This window comes from Pan paniscus, chromosome 7 (genome assembly GCF_029289425.2).
Source record: "Pan paniscus chromosome 7, NHGRI_mPanPan1-v2.0_pri, whole genome shotgun sequence".
NCBI lineage: Eukaryota > Metazoa > Chordata > Mammalia > Primates > Hominidae > Pan > Pan paniscus.
The window spans coordinates 44,034,622-44,057,034 of NC_073256.2; the positions used below are offsets into that span (position 1 = coordinate 44,034,622).

The 22,413-nt window shown below is 37.7% G+C and overlaps 1 protein-coding gene across 3 annotated transcripts in view; it reads left to right on the forward strand.

Annotated features, from left to right (window-relative positions):
* The window catches only part of CDCA2 (cell division cycle associated 2), a 50,155-nt gene extending 35,734 nt beyond the window's left edge, over positions 1-14,421 (forward strand). For 2 of the 3 annotated variants that reach the window (XM_055116375.2, XM_003823558.5), the window contains exons 14-15: positions 9,551-9,722; positions 12,704-14,421. In XM_055116375.2, the coding sequence (XP_054972350.2) occupies positions 9,551-9,722; positions 12,704-13,932 (1,401 nt within the window). In that variant the 3' untranslated portion in view covers positions 13,933-14,421. Of the gene's footprint in view, positions 1-9,550; positions 9,742-12,703 lie in introns of all 3 variants that reach the window. The other variant, XM_003823559.6, reaches the window with a different exon arrangement.
* The last annotated feature ends 7,992 nt before the right edge of the window (positions 14,422-22,413 follow it).

A 22,413-nucleotide genomic window follows, 5' to 3' on the forward strand; every position in this document is an offset into this window, starting at 1 on the left:
TACATTTTCTGCTAAAGCAGACCTCTGTGGAGGAGTATTTGGCAGTATCTGGCCAAATTAAATACTCATTTGTCCTTTGACCCAACAGGCCTATTTCTAGGAATCCATCTCAAAGATCCACTGATCAAAATACAAAAATATATGTTTATTTATTGCAGCATTCTTTGTAAAGCAAAAGACTAAAAGCAAACCATATGCTCATCAATATGAGACTTGTTGAAAAAACTATGGTGTTTCCACAAAGCGAATATTAGGCAGCTGTAGAAAGTTGTGAAGAGAACTTCCATACACTTCTATACAGTGATGCCAAGGGGACACAGATGGCCCTCTATATACTGTGGTCCAGCATCTGTGGTTGGTTGAATCAAAAACACTCAGGGCTGGGCGAGGTGGCTCACACCTGTAATCTCAGCACTTTGGGAGGCTGATATTGGAGGACTGCTTGAGGCCAGTAGTGCGAGACCAGCCTGGTAAACATAGCACAACCCCATCTGTATTTTCTTAATATATTACTTAAAAAAAAAAATTCAGAAAAACCCAATAACAATACAATAATTAAAAAAATACAAATTTTAAAATACAGCATATTAACTGTAGCATTTATATTGTATTTGGTGTTAAGTCATCTAGAGATGCTTTAAAGCATAGTTATTATGCTGTATTTTTACAGTATAATGCTGTAAAAGGAAGTTTACATATGCTCTATGCAAATACTGTGCCATTTTATGTCGGGGACTTGAGTATCTGCAGATTTTTGGTATCCACAGGAGGTCCTGGAACCAATTCCCCTACAGATACTGAGGGATGACTGTGTTTACTGTTAAAATGAAAAAAGCATGTTATAAAACAATATATGTGGTCAACTACTGGTTATGGACTGAATTGTGTCCCCTCCCAAATTTATATATTGAAGTCCTAACTCCCAGGATCTCAGAATGTGACTGTATTTGGAGATGTGGTCTTTAAAATAGTTATTAATTTAAAATGAGATCCATAGGGTGGGTCCTAATCCACTCTGACTGGTGTTCTTATAAGAGGAGGAAATTCGGACCCACATAAGGACACCAGGGACGAGTGTGCATTGAGAAATAACCATGTGAGGACACAGCAAGAAGGTGGCCATCTGAAGGCCAAGGAGAGAGGCCCCAAGAGACACCAGCCCTGCCAACACCCTGATCTTGCACTGCTAGCCTCCAGAACTGGGAGAAAATTAGTTTCTGTTGTTTGAACTACCTAGTTTGTGACATTTTATTACAGTAGCCTTACAAACTAATACATTACCCTTTGTCTAAGAAAGTAGAGTACACATATAGTTTTGATTTTTAAGTTGAAGAATAAACCAAAGAGAAATAAAAAACTGGCTATAGGGAGAAGGGAGGAGACAGGAGAGAATGTGAATGCAAGCTAGACTTCGTTAAGTGTGTACTGTTTTTCAGTTTTGATTGTGGGACCATTTAAATGTTTTACCTGACTATGAAACAAAACTAAAACTAGTAGAAAGAGAACAATCTCTAAAAAGCGAAAGCAAAATTTGACAAATTCTTACTACGTCAAGTTGGTGGCTTAACTTCATTAAGAATTTTTCAAACCTAGAAATTTGAATATAAGGGGGATAAATCTTTTTTTTTTTTTTTTTTTTTGAGATGGAGTCTCGCTCTGTCACCCAGGCTAGAGTGCAGTGGCGTGAGCTCGGCTCACTGCAAGCTCCGCCTCCCGGGTTCATGCCATTCTCCTGCCTCGGCCTCCCGAGTAGCTAGGAATACAGGCACCTGCCACCACGCCCGGCTAATTTTTTATTTTTTATTTTTTAGTAGAGACTGGGTTTCACCATGTTAGCCAGGATGGTCTCGATCTGCTGACCTCGTGATCCGCCCACCTCGGCCTCCCAAAGTGGTGGGATTACAGGCGTGAGCCACTGCGCCTGGCCCTATAAGGGGGATAAATCTTAAGGACAAAAATAACTGCAAAGAAATTATGAACAGTCTGAAATACTCAATAGAAGCACTGAATTAAGAATAAAGCAAATAAGCAATTTTTCCCATCATTAAGAATCAAGATGTTCACTAAGAGACAAAAGATAAATTTTTAAATCCAACAAATTTAAAACTTTGGAAGACTAAATTTGAATTGGAAATAAGAGTAGAAACTCATTTTATTTTCCATTTAAAAGAATTGTCCAGCTCTATCCATTGATAAAGCTTAAAATTCATGAGCATCCCTGGTGCATAGATTATCATTAGACATACCAGTTAAAAGGGATTAGGGTCCCTTGGTGAAATGGCTGCTTTCAGATTTACAACAACAAATTTAATAAGTGAGCCTGGTTGGGTCTGTACCAGAGTACAAGGAAGGATGCTAAAAAAAACTACTGGTGTCATGTTAACAGACACAAATCCATCTTCAAGGGACTTACACTGACCAAATATGACCATCAGCATTGCAAAGCATTGAAGTACAATCATGAAATAACACATAAGTTTATTACTTTTTTTTAATTAATGGACACTTTAGAAGCTTGCTAGGATACCCACTCATTTTTCTGATAACAGGAAAATAAAATTTGAGCTCTATTTCAGGTAAACAAATAGTTGATGAGGGAAAAGTTGTTTATAGAACAATTTCAGGTAATAAAAGAAATGCTCAACAAAGCTGCTTAAAACGTTTGATAAAAGGCTGATGTGACATAGTAACAATCAACAGAGGAAAGAAACACCGTATAGAATGGGAGAAGATACTATAACTACAAACCATACATCTGATAAGGGGTTAATAGCCAAAATGTATAAGAAACTCAAACAGCTCATTAGCAAGAACACACCAATTTAAAAATGGGCAAGGGTCCAGAATAGACAGTTCTCAAAAGACATGCAAATGGCTAACATCACTAATCATCAGGGAAATGCAAATTAAAACCACAATGAGATATCACTGGCTATTATCAAGCAGATGAAAGATTACAAGTGTTGGAGAGGATATGGAGAAAAGGGAATCCTTTGTACACTGTCAATAGGAATGTAAATTGCTACAGCCTGTTTTGATTGGCAAAGTCAACTAAAAATTTAGAACTGAATCTCTAAACAAAATGTTTTATTTGGGAGAACGTAATTGCAGTTTGGGGCAAACACACAGACCGAGGTGGTCTTTGATATGTCCTAAGAACGTAGAAAGTTGGGGTTTTTAGTAGAAAAAGAAATGTTACATATTATTTAGAAAGAAAACTCACTGGCCCTAAGCAAAATTTTGGGGAGCTGGTAAACTCTGGTGAGTGATGGTGGTAGTTAAATTTAGTCTTATAGTCCCAAGTGCTTTTTTCCCCCTGGTCTCTGGACTCTAGTTGTTTATGACACAGTGACTCCAAATAATCCATTTTCACAAGCCATTGTGGGAAACATTACGGGGGTTCCTCAAAAAATTAAAAATAGAACTACCATATGATCCAGCAAATCCCACTTCTGGGTATGTATCCAAAGGAAATCAGTATATCAAAGAGCGATAACCAAGTTACAGACTCAAGCTGAGTATCCATCAACAGGTGAATGGATAAAGAAAAAAGATGTATGTACACACACAACAAAATGCTATTCAGCCTTAAAGAAATCCTGTCATTTTGACAGCATAGAAGGACCTTAAGGGCATTATGTTAAGTAAAATAGTCCAGGCACAGAGAGACAAGAAAATCTTACTTACATGTGGAATCTTTAAAAAAAAAAAAAAAACACAGAAGCTGAGAATAGAATGGTGGTTGTCAGGGGGGCTAGTGGCTTGAGTGGTGGGGGATGAGGAAATGTTGGTTCAAGGGTACAAAGTTTCAGTTAGGATGAGTTAAGTTCTGGAGATCTGTTGTACAGCATGGTGACTAGGAAATAATAATGTATATGGGAAAATTGCTAAGAGATGACATTGTAAGTGTTCTTGCCATAAAATAATTATATGAAGTGGTGGATATGTTAGTTTAATCATTTCCCAATGTGTCCATATGTCAAAACCTCTCATCCACCATGCTATTTGCAATTTTTAATTTGTTGGTTATACAATTGTATTCAAATTTGTCCATCAAAACTGAATCTAATCAAGCTTCTAGATCTAATTACCAATTTATAGGACATGGAGGAACATAGACTCACCTACTGTAGTGAGCCAAATCTAGGACTTGGCTAATTCTATAGGAAAGATGCCTCAATTTACTCACCAAATAAATGTCAAGGGAAGTAAAAAAGGAGCCATAGAATAAAAGAGACTAAAAGACATGAATCAAATGGTATGTGTGGAGATCTTATTGGGGTCCTGATTAGAACAGTTGTTTTAGAAAAAGAAATTATGGGCCAAGGGAGAAATTTGAACTTTGAGGAGATACTAGGGAAAATTGCCATCATGGTTTTTGTGTTTTGTTGAATTACATTTTGTTTTGTTTTGTTTTGTTGGAATGGAGTCTCGCTCTGTCGCCCAGGCTGGAGTTCAGTGGCACGATCTCGGCTCACTGCAACCTCCTCCTCCCCGGTTCAAGTGATTCTCCTGCCTCAGCCTCCCCAGTAGCTGGGACTACAGGTGTGCACCACCATGCTCAGCTAATTTTTGTATTTTTAGTAGAGACGGGGTTTCACTATGTTGGCCTGGCTGGTCTCAAACCCCTGTCATCAGGTAATCTGCACCCCCCCCACCCCAGGCCTCCCAAAGTGCTGGGATTACAGATATGAGCCTCTATCCCTGGTGTACATTTTAAGTTTTGTGATCATTTTGGATACACACACTCTTCTAAGAAGTAATGCAGAAAGATCCCAAGTACCCTTTACCTAGTTTCCCCCAATTGTGACATCTTGTGAAACCATAGTTCAGTGTTGCAGCCAAGATATTGATACAGCCGAGATCCAGACAGCTCTCCCATGGCCCTTTGTAGCTACATCCACTTCCTACCCATAACCCCACCTCATCCCCTGGCAACCACTAATCTTTCTTCATTCCTACAGTTTTGTCATTTCGAAAAGGTTACCCAAATGGAGTCACGTACTGTGTAACTCGGGGACTGGCTTTTTCACTCAGCATAATTCTCTGGAGATTTGTCCAGATTGTTATGTGTATCAGTAGTTCTTTTTATTGTTGAACCATATTTGTAATTGTTTCTAATAGAAAAAGAACCTTTAACTCTTCAAGACACTGCAGGATTTTCAAATGAAATGATGTGTAACGTCTGGGATTTGCTTTAAAATAATCTGGGGTTAGGGGAGTATAGATGAATCATGATTTCTATGTGCCAGTAATTGTTGAAGTAGCTGATGGGTACATGGGGTTCTGTACTTTTTGGGTGTTTGAAATTTTCCATTATCAAAAGTTAAAAATATAGCAGTATGAGCCCTTTATCAGAGAGAGGGAGCTAACTGCAAGAGCTAAAAGTGGAGCCAGCAGATAAGTAAGCACCAGGGGCAGGCAAGTGTGTGCTTGATCACCGTAACCTTTCCTATATGGTGTGATTTGTTGCCATGTCCATGAAATTTTTTTTTGGTTTTTTTTTTTTTTTTGAGACAGAGTCTCTCTCTGTCACCCAGGTGGAGTGCAGTGGCTCGATCTCAGCTCACTGCAGCCTCCGCCTCCCAGGCTCAAGTGATTCTCCTGCCTCAGGCTTCCCTAGTAGCTGGGAGTACAGGGCCCACCACCACACCCAGCTAATTTTTGTATTTTTGGTAGAGATGGGATTTCGTCATGTTGCCCAGGCTTGTCTCGAATTCCTCAGCTCAAGCAACCCACCCTCCTCGGCCTCCCAAAGTGTTGGGATTAAGGGCATGAGCCACCGTGCTGGCCTGAATTAGTTTTAAAAAATTTTAAAGCTATTCTCTGAAAATAATTTAAAGAAGGCTTAATTGTGCAAATAAGACAAAAGATAAACATTTACTTCTGCTTCCTGACCTCCTTCACTGTGTGAGAAGAGGAATCAGTGATTTTGGAGTAAACGGAATTGCTTTAGGGACAATCCCTTCAGTTGTTCTTTGGCTATTCTAAGCCATAATCCACCCTAACCGTTTATTGATTAAATGGCTTCCCCCGAAGGTTCCAAGCATATACAACTTCTTCTGTTATTACACTATCAGCAAGGCTTTTGTACTGTGGCGAATTCAGATTTTGATAAGTTTGTGGCCTTTGCTGATGAAATCTTCTCATGACTAAGATCAGCTCTGCCAGATGTATTTTCAGGACAGACAGACCTGAGGTGCTTTCATTGTTCTTTTTTGGGAGAGGTGGGGTTGTAATATACTTCTCTTGGCCCATGACCATGAAAAAACAGAAATTTAGTCTTTCAATCATGTTGAGCAAATTTTATGTAAGCTTAACTATACTTCTTTGACCATTCATTCATTCATTCATTCATTCATATTTGTGGAGTAGCCACTGTGTGCTTGGCACTGTTGTAGATCCAGGGACATGATTTCCAAAATCATGTGAAGAGGGGATCTTTTTTTTTTTTTTTTAACCCATATATCAGAAGCTATTCTGGCGATTATAATCTGGTGGCATTGCCCACAGTGTATTAACTGACCACACTGGGTCTAAGCCCTACAATAATACTAACATAATTTAATATTAAAAATTAAAAGTATATGAAGTAATGGATATGTTCATTAGCTTGATTTAATCATTCCACAGTGCATACATATATCAAAACATGGTGTTGTATGCCATACGTATATTCAATTTTTGTCAATTAAAATTTTTTTTTTATGTTTTAAAAAGGGTCACTCTGTTGCCCAGGCTGGAGTGCAATGGTGCGATCATAACTCACTGCCGCCTCAACCTCCTGTGTTCAAGCAGTCCTCCCGCCTCAGCCTCCTGAGGAGCTAGGACTACATGTGTGTGCCACCATGCCTGGCTAAAAACAATACAGTTGTCATATTTTTCCTCATATTAACTCTCAAGTAATGGAAAAGAATTTGAAAGAACAAGATAGCTTTTACCATGGGTCAGGCCCTACATTAACCAGCTCTATCACATGTCAACTCATTTAATACTCCCCACAGCTTTATGTGGAGTGTGCTGTTGTGATTTCTGTTTTGCAGAGGAGAATGAGGTACAGAAAGTTGACTTGCCCAGGGTTATAAAACAGTTAAGTAGCAGAGTCAAGACTTTAACCCAAAGTATCTGCCACCAGAGGCCAATTTTTTTATTTTTTTATTTTTTGCAACTTATCTGTGTGCCTCAAGTTAAGATTTTTCTTTTCTCTTGGCTTTCAGGTTCATTGACCAAGCCAGCATTTCCCCAACTGTTCCACGGAATGTCAACAGATGTTCCATGAAAAAAATATTTACTGGAAAAATATTTAACCCAGCATTTTCCTAATGTGTATAGAGATTATTTATACTGTGGACTTCTCATAGAATTTCATGTTAAATGTACACTGTAAATCACCAGGAGGAACATTCATCTTGTACAGTTCTAAAATTATTTTTCCGTGGAATGTTTTGTTTTCACAGGATATCTATAGATTTCTCAAGGAGCACATAGTTTTGTGCCATTTCTGTACTCTTGAATCTCACCATTAGTTTCACCTATATATTCTGTGCTGTCACCCAAATGACCTTTCTTAAATTTAAGATCAAACGTTGACACTCTCGAAGTCACCATGCAGTGAGCCTTCATTGCTTTCATTCAAGTCACTGGCAAGGGCTCTGCTCCTGCCACTCCTGCATGGATCCACGGGCCGGGCCGTGTCTTGCTGCATGCAGCCCTGCACCTGTGCTGTGCTGTCTCACTTTGAGTTCATGTACATGGCATTCCCTTCTCTTTGAAGAGCCTTTCTGCATCGCCCCCATAATAGGCCAAAACAGCCCTTGCTTGTTTGCGATTTGACTTAGACATTACATTTTCCGTGGAGCCGATCTTGAACACCTCCTGCAGGCCGGGTACCCACCTTCACAGTTCACACAGCCAGTCATGGTGCGTGTGTATGGTCGCTCCTTTACTTTACACCAGCAGCTCCTTGAAGAACACATCCTCTTTGCTTCCAGATCCCACACCTGGCAACTTATTACCTGGCACACAGCAGTCTCAATAAATGTGTGAATGAATTCCACTTTCCGGATGTTTGTTTTTGTTTTTGTTTTGTTTTGTTTTTTTGAGACGGAGTCTCACTGTCGCCAGGCTGGAGTGCAGTGGCGCGATCTCGGCTCACTGCAACCTCTGCCTCCCTGGTTCATGCAATTCTCCTGCCTCAGTCTCCTGAGTAGCTGGGACTACAGGTGCGCACCACCATGCCCAGTTAATTTTTGTATTTTTAGTAGAGACGGCTTTCACCATGTTGGCCAGGATGGTCTCGATCTCCTGACCTTGTGATCTGCCCACCTCGGCCTCCCAAAGTGTTGGGATTACAGGCGTAAGCCACCACGCCTGGCCTGTGTTAATTGTTGATATGTTTTATGTTGGCCCTAAATTCTGGTTCTCTTCAACATTGTCACATTGAATATATTTCATTCCTTTCGCCCATAACAGTCTGTCTTTCTAGTATTTCAGTACAGCATTTCCCCAAGGTCTTTTCCATATGAAACTTTTTTAAAAACATAAAACATTATTTCTTGGTTGCTGATACGTTACTCAGAATTGAATGTAATACCCCATTCCGGATATTATTAAGCGACTTTTAATTTTTATGGAAACCTACATTTTCAGTCAATTAATGTCAGACCTTTGTCTTCCATCTTCTGCTTGTGCTTGTTAAAATCCATTTTGTTTGACTGAATCTTAAGTCATCTGTTGTTTGAATCTGCAGGTTCAGCTAGCATTGTGTTTTCTTCATATTTTACATACACACCTCCTGTTTCTTCATCCGGACCTGGGAGCATAAAGCAGTCTCCCATAGCTTGCAGTATGTAATTCACACTAGGTTAATCCTGAGTCATCATAACTGTGCGTCTTACAGATATCTCATGACATTATATCTGTGCAGTTCTAAAGCATCTTACATATTTTTTCATTTATCCAGCCCTAGTTTTGGCAAGTGCCTTGTGGAAATGTAGAAAGCTACCATACAATTTATAAACTGAATCCTGCTTTGTAGTTTATTTGACTTTGTGGAAGTTACCTGACTTCCTACCCTCGATTTAGATGCTTACAACTTTAAATGAAATATAAAAGTTATCTATGCAATAAAGCACTGTGTGAACAATAATTAGAGATATTATAGAAGTTGAAGGGTCAGACTGGGCATTGTGGCTCACACTTGTAATCCCAGCACTTTGGGAGGCCAAGGCAGGAGGATCTCTTGAGCTCAGGAATTTGTGACAAGCCTGGGCAACGTGGTGAGATCCCATCTCTACCAAAAATACAAAATAAAAAGCCAGTCGTGGTGGTGTGCACCTGTGGTCCCAGCTACTTGGGAGGCTGAGATGGGAGGCTTGCTTGAGCCCAGGGGCAGAAGTTGCAGTGAGCCGAGATCGTGCCACTGCACTCCAGCCTGGATGACAGAGTGAGACCCTGTCTCAAAAATAAATAAAAATAACTAGTTAAAAGGTCAAAATTTTACATGGTGCTACATCTTTCTCAATTGCAGTGTTTTAATGCATTTTCTCAGGTTTTAAAAAGTTGCAGAAAGAAGAAAGGAAAGGGAAAGAAAAGTGTTCAGAAATCTTTATATGGGGAAAGAGACATTGCATCTAAGAAGCCCCTCCTCAGTCCTATTCCCGAGCTGCCTGAAGTCTCTGAGATGACACCTTCCGTTCCGAGCATCCGAAGACTGGGTTCAGGTATCCTGACATTTTCTTGGTAGTTATATTTTATCTTTTCTCTTCACCCTCTTTGTTGCTATTTTACTTTTTTCACTTTTTTCCCATTCACTATGTAAAGAGTACGTAAATTTTAAAAAGCAATGTTTCCTCACATTACCATGAGGATTTCAAATGGAGGAAACAGTCACGTGTAACTTGTAGGTGACTTAGATCCTTTTCAGAATCTGATGGAAACTGGATCCTTTCCCCAGGAAAACCGAGACACAAGATTTTGCATATAATATCAGTAATAATTTCTGTGCATCCTGTTTCCTTTTGTTTTTTAAAGCATTTTGTGAAAATAAATTCCATTTGGTGGTGTAGTCCATCGTTGAAAGTGAACGAGAGCTGGGGCACCTGCCTGTGATCCCAACCATTTGGGAGCCTAAGGCGGAAGGATTGCTTGAGTTCAGGAGTTTGAGGCCAGCCTGGGCAACATAGCAAGACCCCATCTCTTAAAAAAAAAAAAGGAACAAAAAAAGTCAATGAGGTGATGATTCAGTAATATGCATACCTTATATGAGTTAAGGACAATGATGTTTTGTTAGAGTTGGCACTACTGAGTGTTTTCTAAAAATAATACATATAAATTGAGCTTGATTACCTTGAAAGTTATTTTATTATCAAGTCAGTTGATATATGGGGTAGATAAAAAAATGGATTGGAATTGTTTCTGGTTTCTAATGCCCAAATTTTAAATGGACTGAATCTTGCTGAAAATAATAAGGATTTTTTTTTTTTTTTTTTTTTTTAATTTTTAGTAGAGATGGGTGTCCCTGAGTTGCCCAGGCTGGTCTCAAACTCTTGGGCTCAAACAATCTTCCTGCCTCAGCCTCCCAAACTACTGATATTACAGGCAAGAGCCACGCTGTCTTGCCTGAAAATGATAATGTGTGTCCATTTGGTGTGTTGATTTGTATAGAATCATTTTTCAAATGGCTACCTTTGTCAATCATCAGATATTTATAGCCTACCTCCTATTTGCGGTATACCATACAAGATTAATAATAGACTTGAGGATGAATGAGGTACATGCCACCATTGACTCCTGGCTTCTGCGTCCTGCTTAACATTAGGATAGCACAGGAGTTTAAATAAACAGCCACCCCTCTGTCGCATACACCCTGGCTCACACTCTTCTCCTGCCATGCTTTCTCACAGGCTGTGTTGTGACAGGGCATCCACCACTCTACCTTTAATCTGACCTAATGTTGCTTATCTTCCAAGATTTTGCTGTATTGTCTGTGTTTTTCCAGGAATACTCTGCAACATACTTCCATCACCTAGTTTTATGATGATCTATTTTCTATGTTCCCCTGCTCCCTAAAACTTCAGTCTCCTTGAGAGTGGAAACTAAGTCTTATTTTCATTACATCTCTAGTTCTTGACAGTTTTTCAAAAGATGTTTAAACAGTGACTGTAGTAAAATTTTCCATGTTGTATCGTATTAGAGAATTTATTTTTTAAAATACCTAAAGCATTTTTTGTCTGTAACCAGTGGTATCACCTGCTACATGGGTTTAAAGCAATTCAGCTCCTTGCTTCCTTTATCTTCTCTATCTCTTTCTCTTTTTCCTTTCCTCTCTCCCTATATCTTCTTTACCTTCCTTCTCTAGTATGTTGGATTTTATGCGAAATACATATCTTTTTGTTTGTTTGTTTGTTTTTTGAGATGGAGTCTCACTCTGTCGCCCAGCCTGGAGTGCAGTGGCTCAATCTTGGCTCACTGCAAACCTCCACCTCCTGGGTACTAGCAATTCTCCTGCTTCAGCCTCCCAGGTAGCTGGGACTAAAAGCGCGCACCACCATGCCTGGCTAATTTTGTATTTTTAGTAGAGACGGGGTTTCACCATGTTGGCCAGGCTGGTCTCAAACTCCTGACCTCAGGTAATCCACCTGCCTTGGCCTCTCAAAATGCTGGGATTACAGGCGTGAGCCACTGTGCTCGGCCATAAATATCAATTTTTAAAGCTGTCTAAAGAGCCCAACTAACATTGGTTGGCACTGAGTGGACACTGACCTGTTTAATCTCTAGCTTTAAATGACATGATTTTAAGTACCTTAATCATGGATATATTTTTAAATGGAAACATTGTTTTTTTAGACTTTTGGCTCAACTTATGTTTTATACTTTTTTTAGTTTTTATTTTATTTAAAACACTTTATTCATTTGACTGGCCACTTAAAAACATCATCCGAGGTATCAAAAAAGATTGCATCTAATAGTTAGTTCTAAGATTTAGAACTCATAAAGCCTGAACTCATGTGGGCTGTGTTACTTACCAATCTGATGATGGTTTTTCCACCTCTGATGTGCCAGAAACACGTGAAAGGCTACCCACACGTGTCTTCCTGGAGGATATTTAGTCAAAGGCTGAGGAATTAAGGGTCAATTTTTATAATATTGAAACAAACCTGGTTCTGTTTGGGAGTACAGTGCACTTTATAGTAATTTTTAACAAAGGACATGAGACCTGAGTGTCTTCAGGCATGCTGTTTTAGCTCATAAATCCTCAAATACCCCAGAATTCCAAATTTTCCCTCCCCTGTTTCAGAGGATACATTGGTAGAAAGTTTCAGAAGCATAATGTTGCCCATTTGCAGTCATTCATTTTCAGGGAAATGGGAAATGTCACTGCCTCATACTCATGGACCTTGTAGCACGGGAAGGGTGTTAGAATGGAGGAAGCTGTTTCAGATGCTGTTCTCATTTTCATGGTTTGAGGTTATATGCTTTATTAATTCATGCGTTGAATACCTATTTTCTTAACCTGTGGATCGTTGGAGAACTAAAAGAGGAGGAGGAGGATGACAGATGGGCAAGCACAGTGTAACATTTGTGGGTCTTGTGAATGCTTAAAACACAAAAACAAAACAGGTCACCTGATTATTTAATAAATGTAAAGTTCATTCCCATTGTTACTTTTTAATTAGATTTAAACCTATTTACATGCCCATAGGTTATTTCAGTTCAAATGGCAAACTGGAAGAAGTGAAGACTCCTAAAAATCCAGTGAAAAGAAAGGATCTTTTGCCTCATGACCCAGATTTGCATATGCATCAAGGCTATGATAAATGTGATGTCTCTGAATTCTGCTCTTATATAAAAAGTTCCTCATCGCTTGGCAATGCTACTTCTGATGAAGATCCAAATACAAATATAATGAACATTAATGAAAATAAAAATATTCCAAAAGCAAAAAATAAGTCAGAAAGTGAAAATGAACCAAAAGCTGGAACTGACAGTCCTGTTTCTTGTGCTTCTGTAACTGAAGAACGTGTGGCATCAGATAGTCCCAAACCTGCTCTGACCGTGCAGCAGGGTCAAGAATTTTCTGCTGCTGGTCAAAATGCAGAAAACCTTTGTCAGTTCTTTAAAATTTCACCAGATTTAAACATAAAGTGTGAAAGAAAGGATGACTTCTTAGGAGCTGCAGAAGGAAAACTGCAATGCAATCGTTTAATGCCTAATTCGCAAAAAGACTGTCATTGTTTAGGAGATGTCTTAATTGAAAATACGAAAGAATCTAAAAGCCAGAATGAGGATTTGGGAAGAAAACCCATGGAAAGTAGCAGTGTTGTGAGTTGCAGAGACAGGAAAGATAGAAGACGTTCCATGTGTTATTCTGATGGTCAAAGTTTACATTTGGAAAAAAATGGAAATCACACACCATCCTCCAGTGTGGGCAGCTCTGTAGAAATTAGTTTAGAAAATTCTGAACTGTTTAAAGATTTGTCTGATGCCATTGAGCAAACCTTTCAGAGGAGAAATAGTGAAACCAAAGTGCGACGTAGCACGAGGCTACAGAAGGATTTAGAAAACGAAGGGCTTGTATGGATTTCACTTCCACTTCCTTCCACTTCCCAAAAAGCCAAAAGAAGAACAATATGTACATTTGACAGCAGTGGATTTGAAAGTATGTCTCCCATAAAAGAAACTGTGTCCTCCAGACAAAAACCGCAGATGGCACCTCCTGTCTCGGATCCAGAAAACAGCCAGGGCCCTGCTGCTGGTTCTTCCGATGAACCTGGTAAGAGGAGGAAGAGCTTTTGTATATCTACACTTGCAAATACTAAAGCCACTTCCCAGTTCAAAGGCTACCGGAGAAGATCCTCTCTTAATGGGAAGGGAGAGAGCTCTCTGACTGCCTTGGAAAGGATTGAACATAATGGAGAAAGAAAGCAGTAATTGACATTTCCTGCAGAGTCTGTGGCAAGAGGGAGAGTAACCATCTATGCTGAAATGACCTGTCTAGTTCCCATTCTCTGTTCAACCTCAGTGTTTCAAAAGTTCCTAATAAATAAACTCATTTGAGTTGAACCTACTTTTATGTAGAAATAAATAAGTTTCTTCATCATTCAGATAGAAAACATTCTATTAAATATATTCTTCTTCCGCCAGAGAGTAAATGCTTTATTACTACTTTGCTAAAAAGGTTATTTTTAGGCCCAAGAAGACATCTCTCAATTTTTAGACTTTTTTTTAGCATATATATTTTTAAGTACATATTTACCACTGAAGTCTTAGACTCTGTTGTTAGAAGCATCTTTTAGAATTGGCTGATTTTATCTGGATAAGAGGTTTGTGTTTTTTTTGTTTGTTTTTCTTTTTTTTCCCCCACAAAAGATAAATTGATAGAATTAATGGAACTTTATGAAAATTGAAGGAAATATAAACTTGAAGACTTAAAGCGGGTAAGATATGTATTTTTCTTTAGAAAAAAAAAACCTGGCTATAAATTTTAACTAACAAAAGTTGAAATTATAAAACTTGTTTTCCTTTTGGTTAAATTTAAGAGAAGACTTGATGACTTGTTTTATCTGTCTCAAATGAGATTTTTATTTTAATAGTTTAAATCCTAAACAAGAAATTTCAGAAAATTCTTTCAGTAACCACAATCTTATAAATTCATCATTATAAATGAATATATAATTTAGAAATAACTCTGATGTGAAACTATTCATTCCTTTAAACAAGATTCCTATATATTTTGTTGTGTGTTGGGGGGAGGAATTTTTTTTTTTTTTTTTTTTTTTTGGTGAAAATATAGCTCAGTTAAAGACTGGGCTCTCAGATTATTCTAATTAGTCACAGGCAGTTTGGGACTTAATTCATGGTTTTCCATTAAAAGTTTTGAAAACCAAAAACTCACTGATAAAATTAGTTTACTAACCTGACGTGTGGCAGTAGGTCACTGATTTTTTAACACTGAGTTTTCCAGCGGTTCTTTTTTTTTTTTTTTTTTTTTTTAAAAATAATATCTGGCACTTGACTTGGTTTCTCTAGCTTTTGCAACATCTCCTATGGCTGTTTTGGTGATAGCAGTTTGAAAAACTAAATTGCTATATATCTGGAATTTATGAATGCACATAAATCATTATATCATTAAACAATTGTCTTTGAAATCCTTTAAATCATTAAACTCCCCCTCTCCATGATAGCAGAAACATGTTAACAAATAGAGCTCTCTATAAATAACACAGCAGGGAAGAAAGCTCCCGCTGGGCACCCATTTCCCCCTTCTTACATAGAGACTATTTGTTACCTTCTTGGCACCGGCAGGTCTGGAACTCCTGCTGCTAAAGACTAATGTATTTTACATTAACACTCAAAGTGATCCCCAATTTCTTCTGCTCAAGGGTGGATTGTTTTTAAAATTCTTTTATCTTTACATGTAAATTATTTATAGACTTTTTTTTTCCATTTCTAGTTTGGTGTGGTTGGCAAATCTCTACCACTAAAAACAAGCTCACCACTCCCCCCACCCAAAAAAAATGAATGAATTAGCTTCTCTGAAGCTTTTTCGTTTTGCTGATTTTAAGAGAAAACTTTCAGAAACCTAAGAAAATTGTTTTGCATTTCTACCTTGTCTAATATGAAGACTAACAACTAACTATTGATTGTTATTTCACTCCCTGTTTTCTATGATGATATATGATCTCAATTGTATTTCAATTTTTAAAATTACACATGCTTTGTTTTATTTCTCAAAAAGTGCTAATGAGAATGAGAGAAACATTTCCAATCTGTGATTTGGGCATGGTTTTTCAAATGTGAAATGTTCTCTTTTTCTAGCAGCAGTTAAAAATGTAAACACACCGTTAGTTTCAAAATGTTTCATTATAAACATTTTGTTGACATTTGTCAATAACAAATAGGCATTTTTCCTAAAAAAAAAAACAGATCTGAAAAATCAAAGCAAGTTAGATGCAGTTTTATCTACCAGGTCTCATTTGTACAAGATGTGTAAAACATTAATAATTTCTGTATTTGGTCATTCTTGTTTTTTGTTTTGTTTTGTTTTTTTTTGTTGTTGTTTTCCCATTTGTTTTCATTCATGGTTAAATCAAAAGCTTGGCTTCAAAATGGTTTTTTTTCCTGCCGTGTTTTTTCGTTGCAGTAACTAACCCTTGACGTTCTTCCATCATGTTTCTGTTCCTGTAGATTCTTGTTTGTTCCGGAAGATGGCAGCACAACCTCTGAAGTTTTTCCTTCTCTGTGCATAACCTAATGGCTGTTGCCTGTGTGGCCCTCTATTTTTACTCATTTTTCTTACATAAATAGTATGTAAGAAATTGAAAAACACAGAACTGTACAGAATTTAAAAGTGGAAATATGGCATCTATCTTCCTTGCATTCCACGCAGGTGTCATCCAGCCACACCCTCCTCTCTGCAGCTCTCTCTGCAAGCACTTAACACCTGGCATGCACCTTCCAGACCTTTCCTGTATAAACATGCATGCATCGTTTTGTTGTTTTCTAACAGGATCACTATATGTGTCATTCTGCCACTTGGTTTTTTTAATTCAACAAAATGCCATGAGTATCCTTTAGTCTTTTTATGGACAGCCCTAGTGCTGCTACTTCAGTCTTTTTTAACCCCTTCATATACCTTGAACATCTGTAATGAAGGTGGTCATCTCCTTACTAATGGATGAATGTCAGTTATCTCCAGCTTTTGCAATTATAGCAGTAAATGTAGCAAATACAAAGCCATATTGGGCTTGTTGAAAATATCTGTAAGATAAATTCCTTGAAATTAAAATGATTACGTTCTCTTCTGTGGATCTTAGCTGGCACATTCCCCTTACACACATTTTGGCATCCTTGCCTTCTTTCTGCCTCTCATTTTCTGTTCCTACTACTTAATGCCATTTTGCTTCCATCTTCTGTCACTACTGCCTCTACTTCCACTTAAGCTGCAGAATTGAGGGTGGGCCTTAGACCTGGTATATGGAGGAGAGAATGATTAATTATACCTGGTTCATGCTTTAGATTGAAAGAGCTACCTTTCAAAGTCAAGTTTATTGAGGTATAATTAACCTACGGTGAAGTTCACGTTTTTAAAGCATCCAGAATTTTGGCAAATTTATACAGCCATGTAACCAGTGCCACAATCAAGTAATAGGACATTTCTGTCACCCCAAAATTCCTCCCACCTCTTTGTAGTCAATTTTCTACCTGCCAACCCCAGGTCTTCACAACTGCTCATCTGATTTCTAGTGTTACAGTTCTGTCTTCTCCAGAATGTCATACAAATGAGATCATATAATATATACCCCTTTGTGTCTTTAGCTTAGCGTAATGCTTTTGAGATTCACCCATGCTTGCATGCTGTAAGTAGTTGATACTTGTTTATTGCTGATACTTGTTTATTCCATTTTATAGATGTACCAAAACTTGTTTATCAGTTTACCACTTGATGGATATTTCGATTATTTCTGGTTTGGGGCTATTGTGAATAAAGCTGCTGTAACCATTCACATATGGATCATTTTTTATAGTCACATGTTTTCATTTATCTTGCATAAATATCTAGTGGTAGGGTTCCTGGGCTGTATGGTGGTAGTATTAATATATGTTTACGTTTTTAGGAAACTGCTAAACTTTTCCATAGTGGCTGCATGATTTTGCATTTCCACTGGCAACACGTTTTGTTTGTTCCACATCTTCACCAGCCTCTGGTATTGTTAGCCTTTTTTCATTGTAGCCTTTCTAGGATGTGTGCAATAGTTTCTCATGGGTTTTGATTTATTTCTCTAATGACTAATGATATTGAACATCTTTCCTATGCTTACTTGCCATCTTTATATCTTCCTTGTTGCGATGTCTATCCAAATTTCTTGCCCACATTTGTTGTTGCTGTTATTGTCTTACTGTTATTGAGTTAAAAGAATCTGTACATTTGGATACACATCCTTTATTGGATATGTCTCTTAAAATATTTTTTCCCATTCTGTGGCTTGTCTTTTTATTTGCTTAGCAGTGTCTTTTGAAGAACAGATTTTCATTTTGATGAAGTCCAGTTTACCTTGTTTTTACTTTAATGGTTCATGCTTTTTGTGTCCTAGCTAAGAAATCTTTGTCTAACTCAAAGGCACAAAGATTTTCTCCTGTGTATTCTTCCAGTTCTATAGTTTTAGCTCTCACTTAAGTGTTAGATCCACATTAATTTTCTTGTGTGAGATGAAGGTGGGTTATTTATTTTTAATGGAAATCATTCAGCACCATTTGTTGAAAAGATTAACCATTTCTCATTGAATTACATTGGCACCTCTGTTAAAATTATTTGACCTTATATGTGTAGATCTATTTCTGGACATTATTCTGTTCATCTGTATGTCTATTCTTCTACCAATATGCCACTGTGACTATATAAGAAAGTTTTGGATTTTTTAAAATCATAGTTTAGGGTTTTTTTTGGAGGGTAGAGAGGAGGCCAGAAGAAGCAAAAGGTTGACCAGCCACATCTGTCTGGGGCCTTCAGTTATTCCCAGACTTGTAGTACCATTTGGGTGCAAGAAGTGAAGCCAGCAATGACAGGCTATCAGAGACACAACAAGGAAACCAACTTCTCTGGGTGCCTCTGCGTTCAGCCTAGTCCTCTGGAAACTAGTTTACTATGGTTTATGATTTAAAATTTTACCCTAAGTTACTGAAAGATTCAGTCATCAAGAAGTAATTCTCTCTCTGGACACTACTCTGTATAGCAGTAAGAAAATAAGGTGAATTAAAATAAGATTCAAAATTCAACTTGCTAAAAAATTATCTAATAAGCATGACTCATTTATTTTCATAAATTGAAGTTTGTATTATAGTTTGATTTAGTGTAAAACTTAGCCAGGCATGGTGGCTTACACTTGCAATCCCAGCACTTTGGGAGGCCAAGGCAGGAGGATGACTCGAGCCCAGGAGTTTGAGACCAGCCTGGGCAACACGATAAGACCCTTCCTCTACAAAAAAAAAAAAAAAATTTAAATTAGCTGGGCATGGCTGGTTTCAGCTACTCTGGAGGCTGAGGTAGGGAGGATCGTTTGAGCCCAGGAAGTTGAGGCTACAGTGAGCCATGTTCGTGCCACTGCACTCCAGCCTGAGTGACAGCGAGACCCTTTCTCAAATAAATAATAAATGTCACTGTCCTTACTCAGTAACCTTAGCATTTGAGGATTGTTTCCTAATGTAGGAAAATTTTCCTGCACCAGCTCATTCTAGGTAGGCAGATTATGGACTCATTAATAAAATAATTTGCCAGCCATTTATTCAACAACTACTATGTGCCAGGCATTAATTTCTAAATAAAATTGCTTTCAAGATGCTCAGTTTTCTTTCTGTAAGGGGACAAAATTACAATACAGGGTATGATAAAAAAGAAATACCCCAACCTGTCAGCCCTCCAGGGGGTATCAACCTTCAGATCACGCAAGTTTAGTTTCTTTCCAGAATAAGTGATGCTTGAGCCAAATTCACTAATAGGAGTTTTAGAGGAATGGGGACCCAAAAGGCACATCCCATTCCAAATCTCCTTTGATTATTATTCAATAATTTCATTATTCATTAAACTGAGACTAGGTGATACAGGCTGGCTTCATCTCATGTTTTTCTTTTAAGTATTTTTTAACTTTCATTAAATTCTAACCTATAAATACATCTGGAAAAGCATGGATTTGAAACTAGACTACAAGTTGTGAATTGTACCTAAAATTTTAAAGAAACCTGCTCTGTTCTCAATTGCTTAGGCATTTCTGTCTCATACTATTGGGTGTCTTTGTAGTGTGTCTAAAGGGTTTCACTCTGGGTTTGGAGTCCTAGACCAAGTGAGTGGAATTGGGATTAAATTACAGCAAATAATTGTACATCCCCCTTTTGGGGTGTCTTAAATTTATTTGAAGATTATTGCATAGCCTTGATTTAGCTCTAGAATGGGTTAATTACTAACATACTATGGCCTAATAGTTTCAAGTTTGTCTAATATTGTGCAGGTGTGTTCATTTTTGCATATTCTTTGATGCTTTTCTGTTTATGAAATTGTGTTACAGACTGCGAGTAACATAGCTTAAATGAGAAGATAAGTAATTACTGCCTTTCAACTGATACATATTTCTGTTCCACATCTTCAACCAAGATCATACTTAGCCTGATTTTGATATGACCTTAAAGATTTATTAGAAAGGTTTTTAGAAATTTCTAGGCAATTGAAAAGCAAATATTTTCTGAAACTGCTTTTAATTTTTTGATACTTTGTAAGCGTTATATCTCTTACATGAAAAGAGAAAATAAATAAGCATTTACATTAAAGAAGAATACAGGTTTGCATTTTCTAAAGGGTAAGTTGGGATTTCATCACAAAATTTCCGGTGACCACCTGGAAAGCTGACTAAGTCTTTTTCTCATTTATCCTAGGCATACAAATTGACTATCTTGATTTATGTTCTGTGATAATAAGTTGCCTTCAGGGATGCAAACAGCTAACATTTTGGTTTTAGATGTAATTGAAGAAATGTCAAATTATCTTAAGTTTTTGAAGTTCCAAATTCTTAAGTGTATGTGTGAATTTTTAAGCTTGGAATTTAAAAGTACATATATTTGCCATATCTAATAATTTATTCTCATGGTTTATTCACTGTCTTAAAGTTTGCTTTAAAAATTCTTCCACTTTGATAATATTTTATAATGTCAAATACAGTGATCTGATACTGGCATTTCTTTTGCTTTTGAAAAACAAACTGCATTCCCAGTGTTCTCATATCCCAGGTCCTTGTTGAAACAAGGAAGTAAATGTCAATAATTTCTTCTTTTTTCACATCACGTAACTGCTAAGTAGCAGGTGCTTGCAAAAATAGGTTCATCCCTATGTCTGATTCAAACATGGGAATAATTTTTCAGTATAAAATGGGGGTCAAACAGTTGAAACGTTATAGAGAAGATGAGTAAAATGGGATTTTTTCAGTTCAAGTACATTTAGTTTGGATGCCATTCACTCGAAAGTAAAATGTAAGATTTTCTGCCTAACGTTTGTACAAAATACAGTATGTCCATTTTCTAATTGTTCACAACAGAGGAATAATCAATAAAGCAGCCAGTCTTGTCTTTTCTTTTTTAAGTAAACGCTGGGAATGAAGATTGCAGAAGTATTCCCTGACTCAAACCTGAAAAACCTGGTGTTAGTCTTGGGTGATTTCCAGTGACCCTCTGCCTCCCTTCTTCCTGCCCCCTGTGTAGATTTGGAACTGGGCAGCCATTTTTGTTTTTGGAAGGGAAAGGAGACAGATATAATGAATGACTTTTATTGTGCAATATTTCAAACTCTCTTGAATGCATTCGAAGGGATGGAAACTGTTCTGCCCTATGTCATAGCCAAAACAAACAAAACATATTCCCTAAACCTGGATATGTGTTTCTCTCAAACTGGCTGTAGTTAAGAGTTCAGCTCTCAAGCAAGAATTCGGTTTGACAATTTTTAGCCCTTGTTCAACTGAGTATTCGGATAGGTCACAGCCAAAGCAAATACTATGGGGAAAAATTAATGCACATATTTACAGCTTGCAGGTGGCATTCTTTCTAAAAAGTTGGAGATTTGTCTTAAGAAATTGCATTTGTGGTAATACTTTTAAATAGACTACTTTTTGCAAATATTTTTTAAATGAACTCTCTGATAATAGTAACTCCAAATGTAAATAAATTCTACAGAGGTCCCCAAAGAGTGATAAATGCTTGAATTTAAGTATTTAAACATTTAGAGACCACTAAGAATCTGAGAATTCTAGAAATATCAGACCCAGCGAATATGCACCAAAACCCCCTTGACAGTAGCCTTCTACTGTCCCTAAGGCCTCCACTGTAGGAAGCATCAATGGCTCCTTTCTGATGCAACCCCCAGCATTGTTTACTGACTCCAACCCCCCTCACTTAGGCTGTTAAGTATTCCCTGCTTTGGATCTGCGGGGAGAACATATTCTACACCATCAAGATGATTCATTTTGTAATGTGCCATTGTGCTTCATGACCCTGACAAAATATATTTATTATTGGTCACAATAATAACTTTGAATTTATGGTTGCCTATAACCAGCTGGCTCTCGGTTTGTGTCTTAACCAAGAAATACGGGAAACAAATTGTAAGCCAGGCAGCCTGCCTCGCATAATGGCAGCAAAGACTTCACCGTTGGTCATCCCTTTGAAATATAAAATTCTAGCCTTCATTGAAGTTTTGCTGAACAATATTAGACACCTGTGTGAGTGGAAATAACTGGAAATTCTGTTGGCTGCTACTTTTCCATCTAATAAACAGCAGATGAAACGGCCCACGTCTTGCATCTCAGAAGCACTGCATGGCAGTGGAAAGATAACCTCTTCCCAAGCACTGAGAGGTCCAATGATATTCCTGTAAAC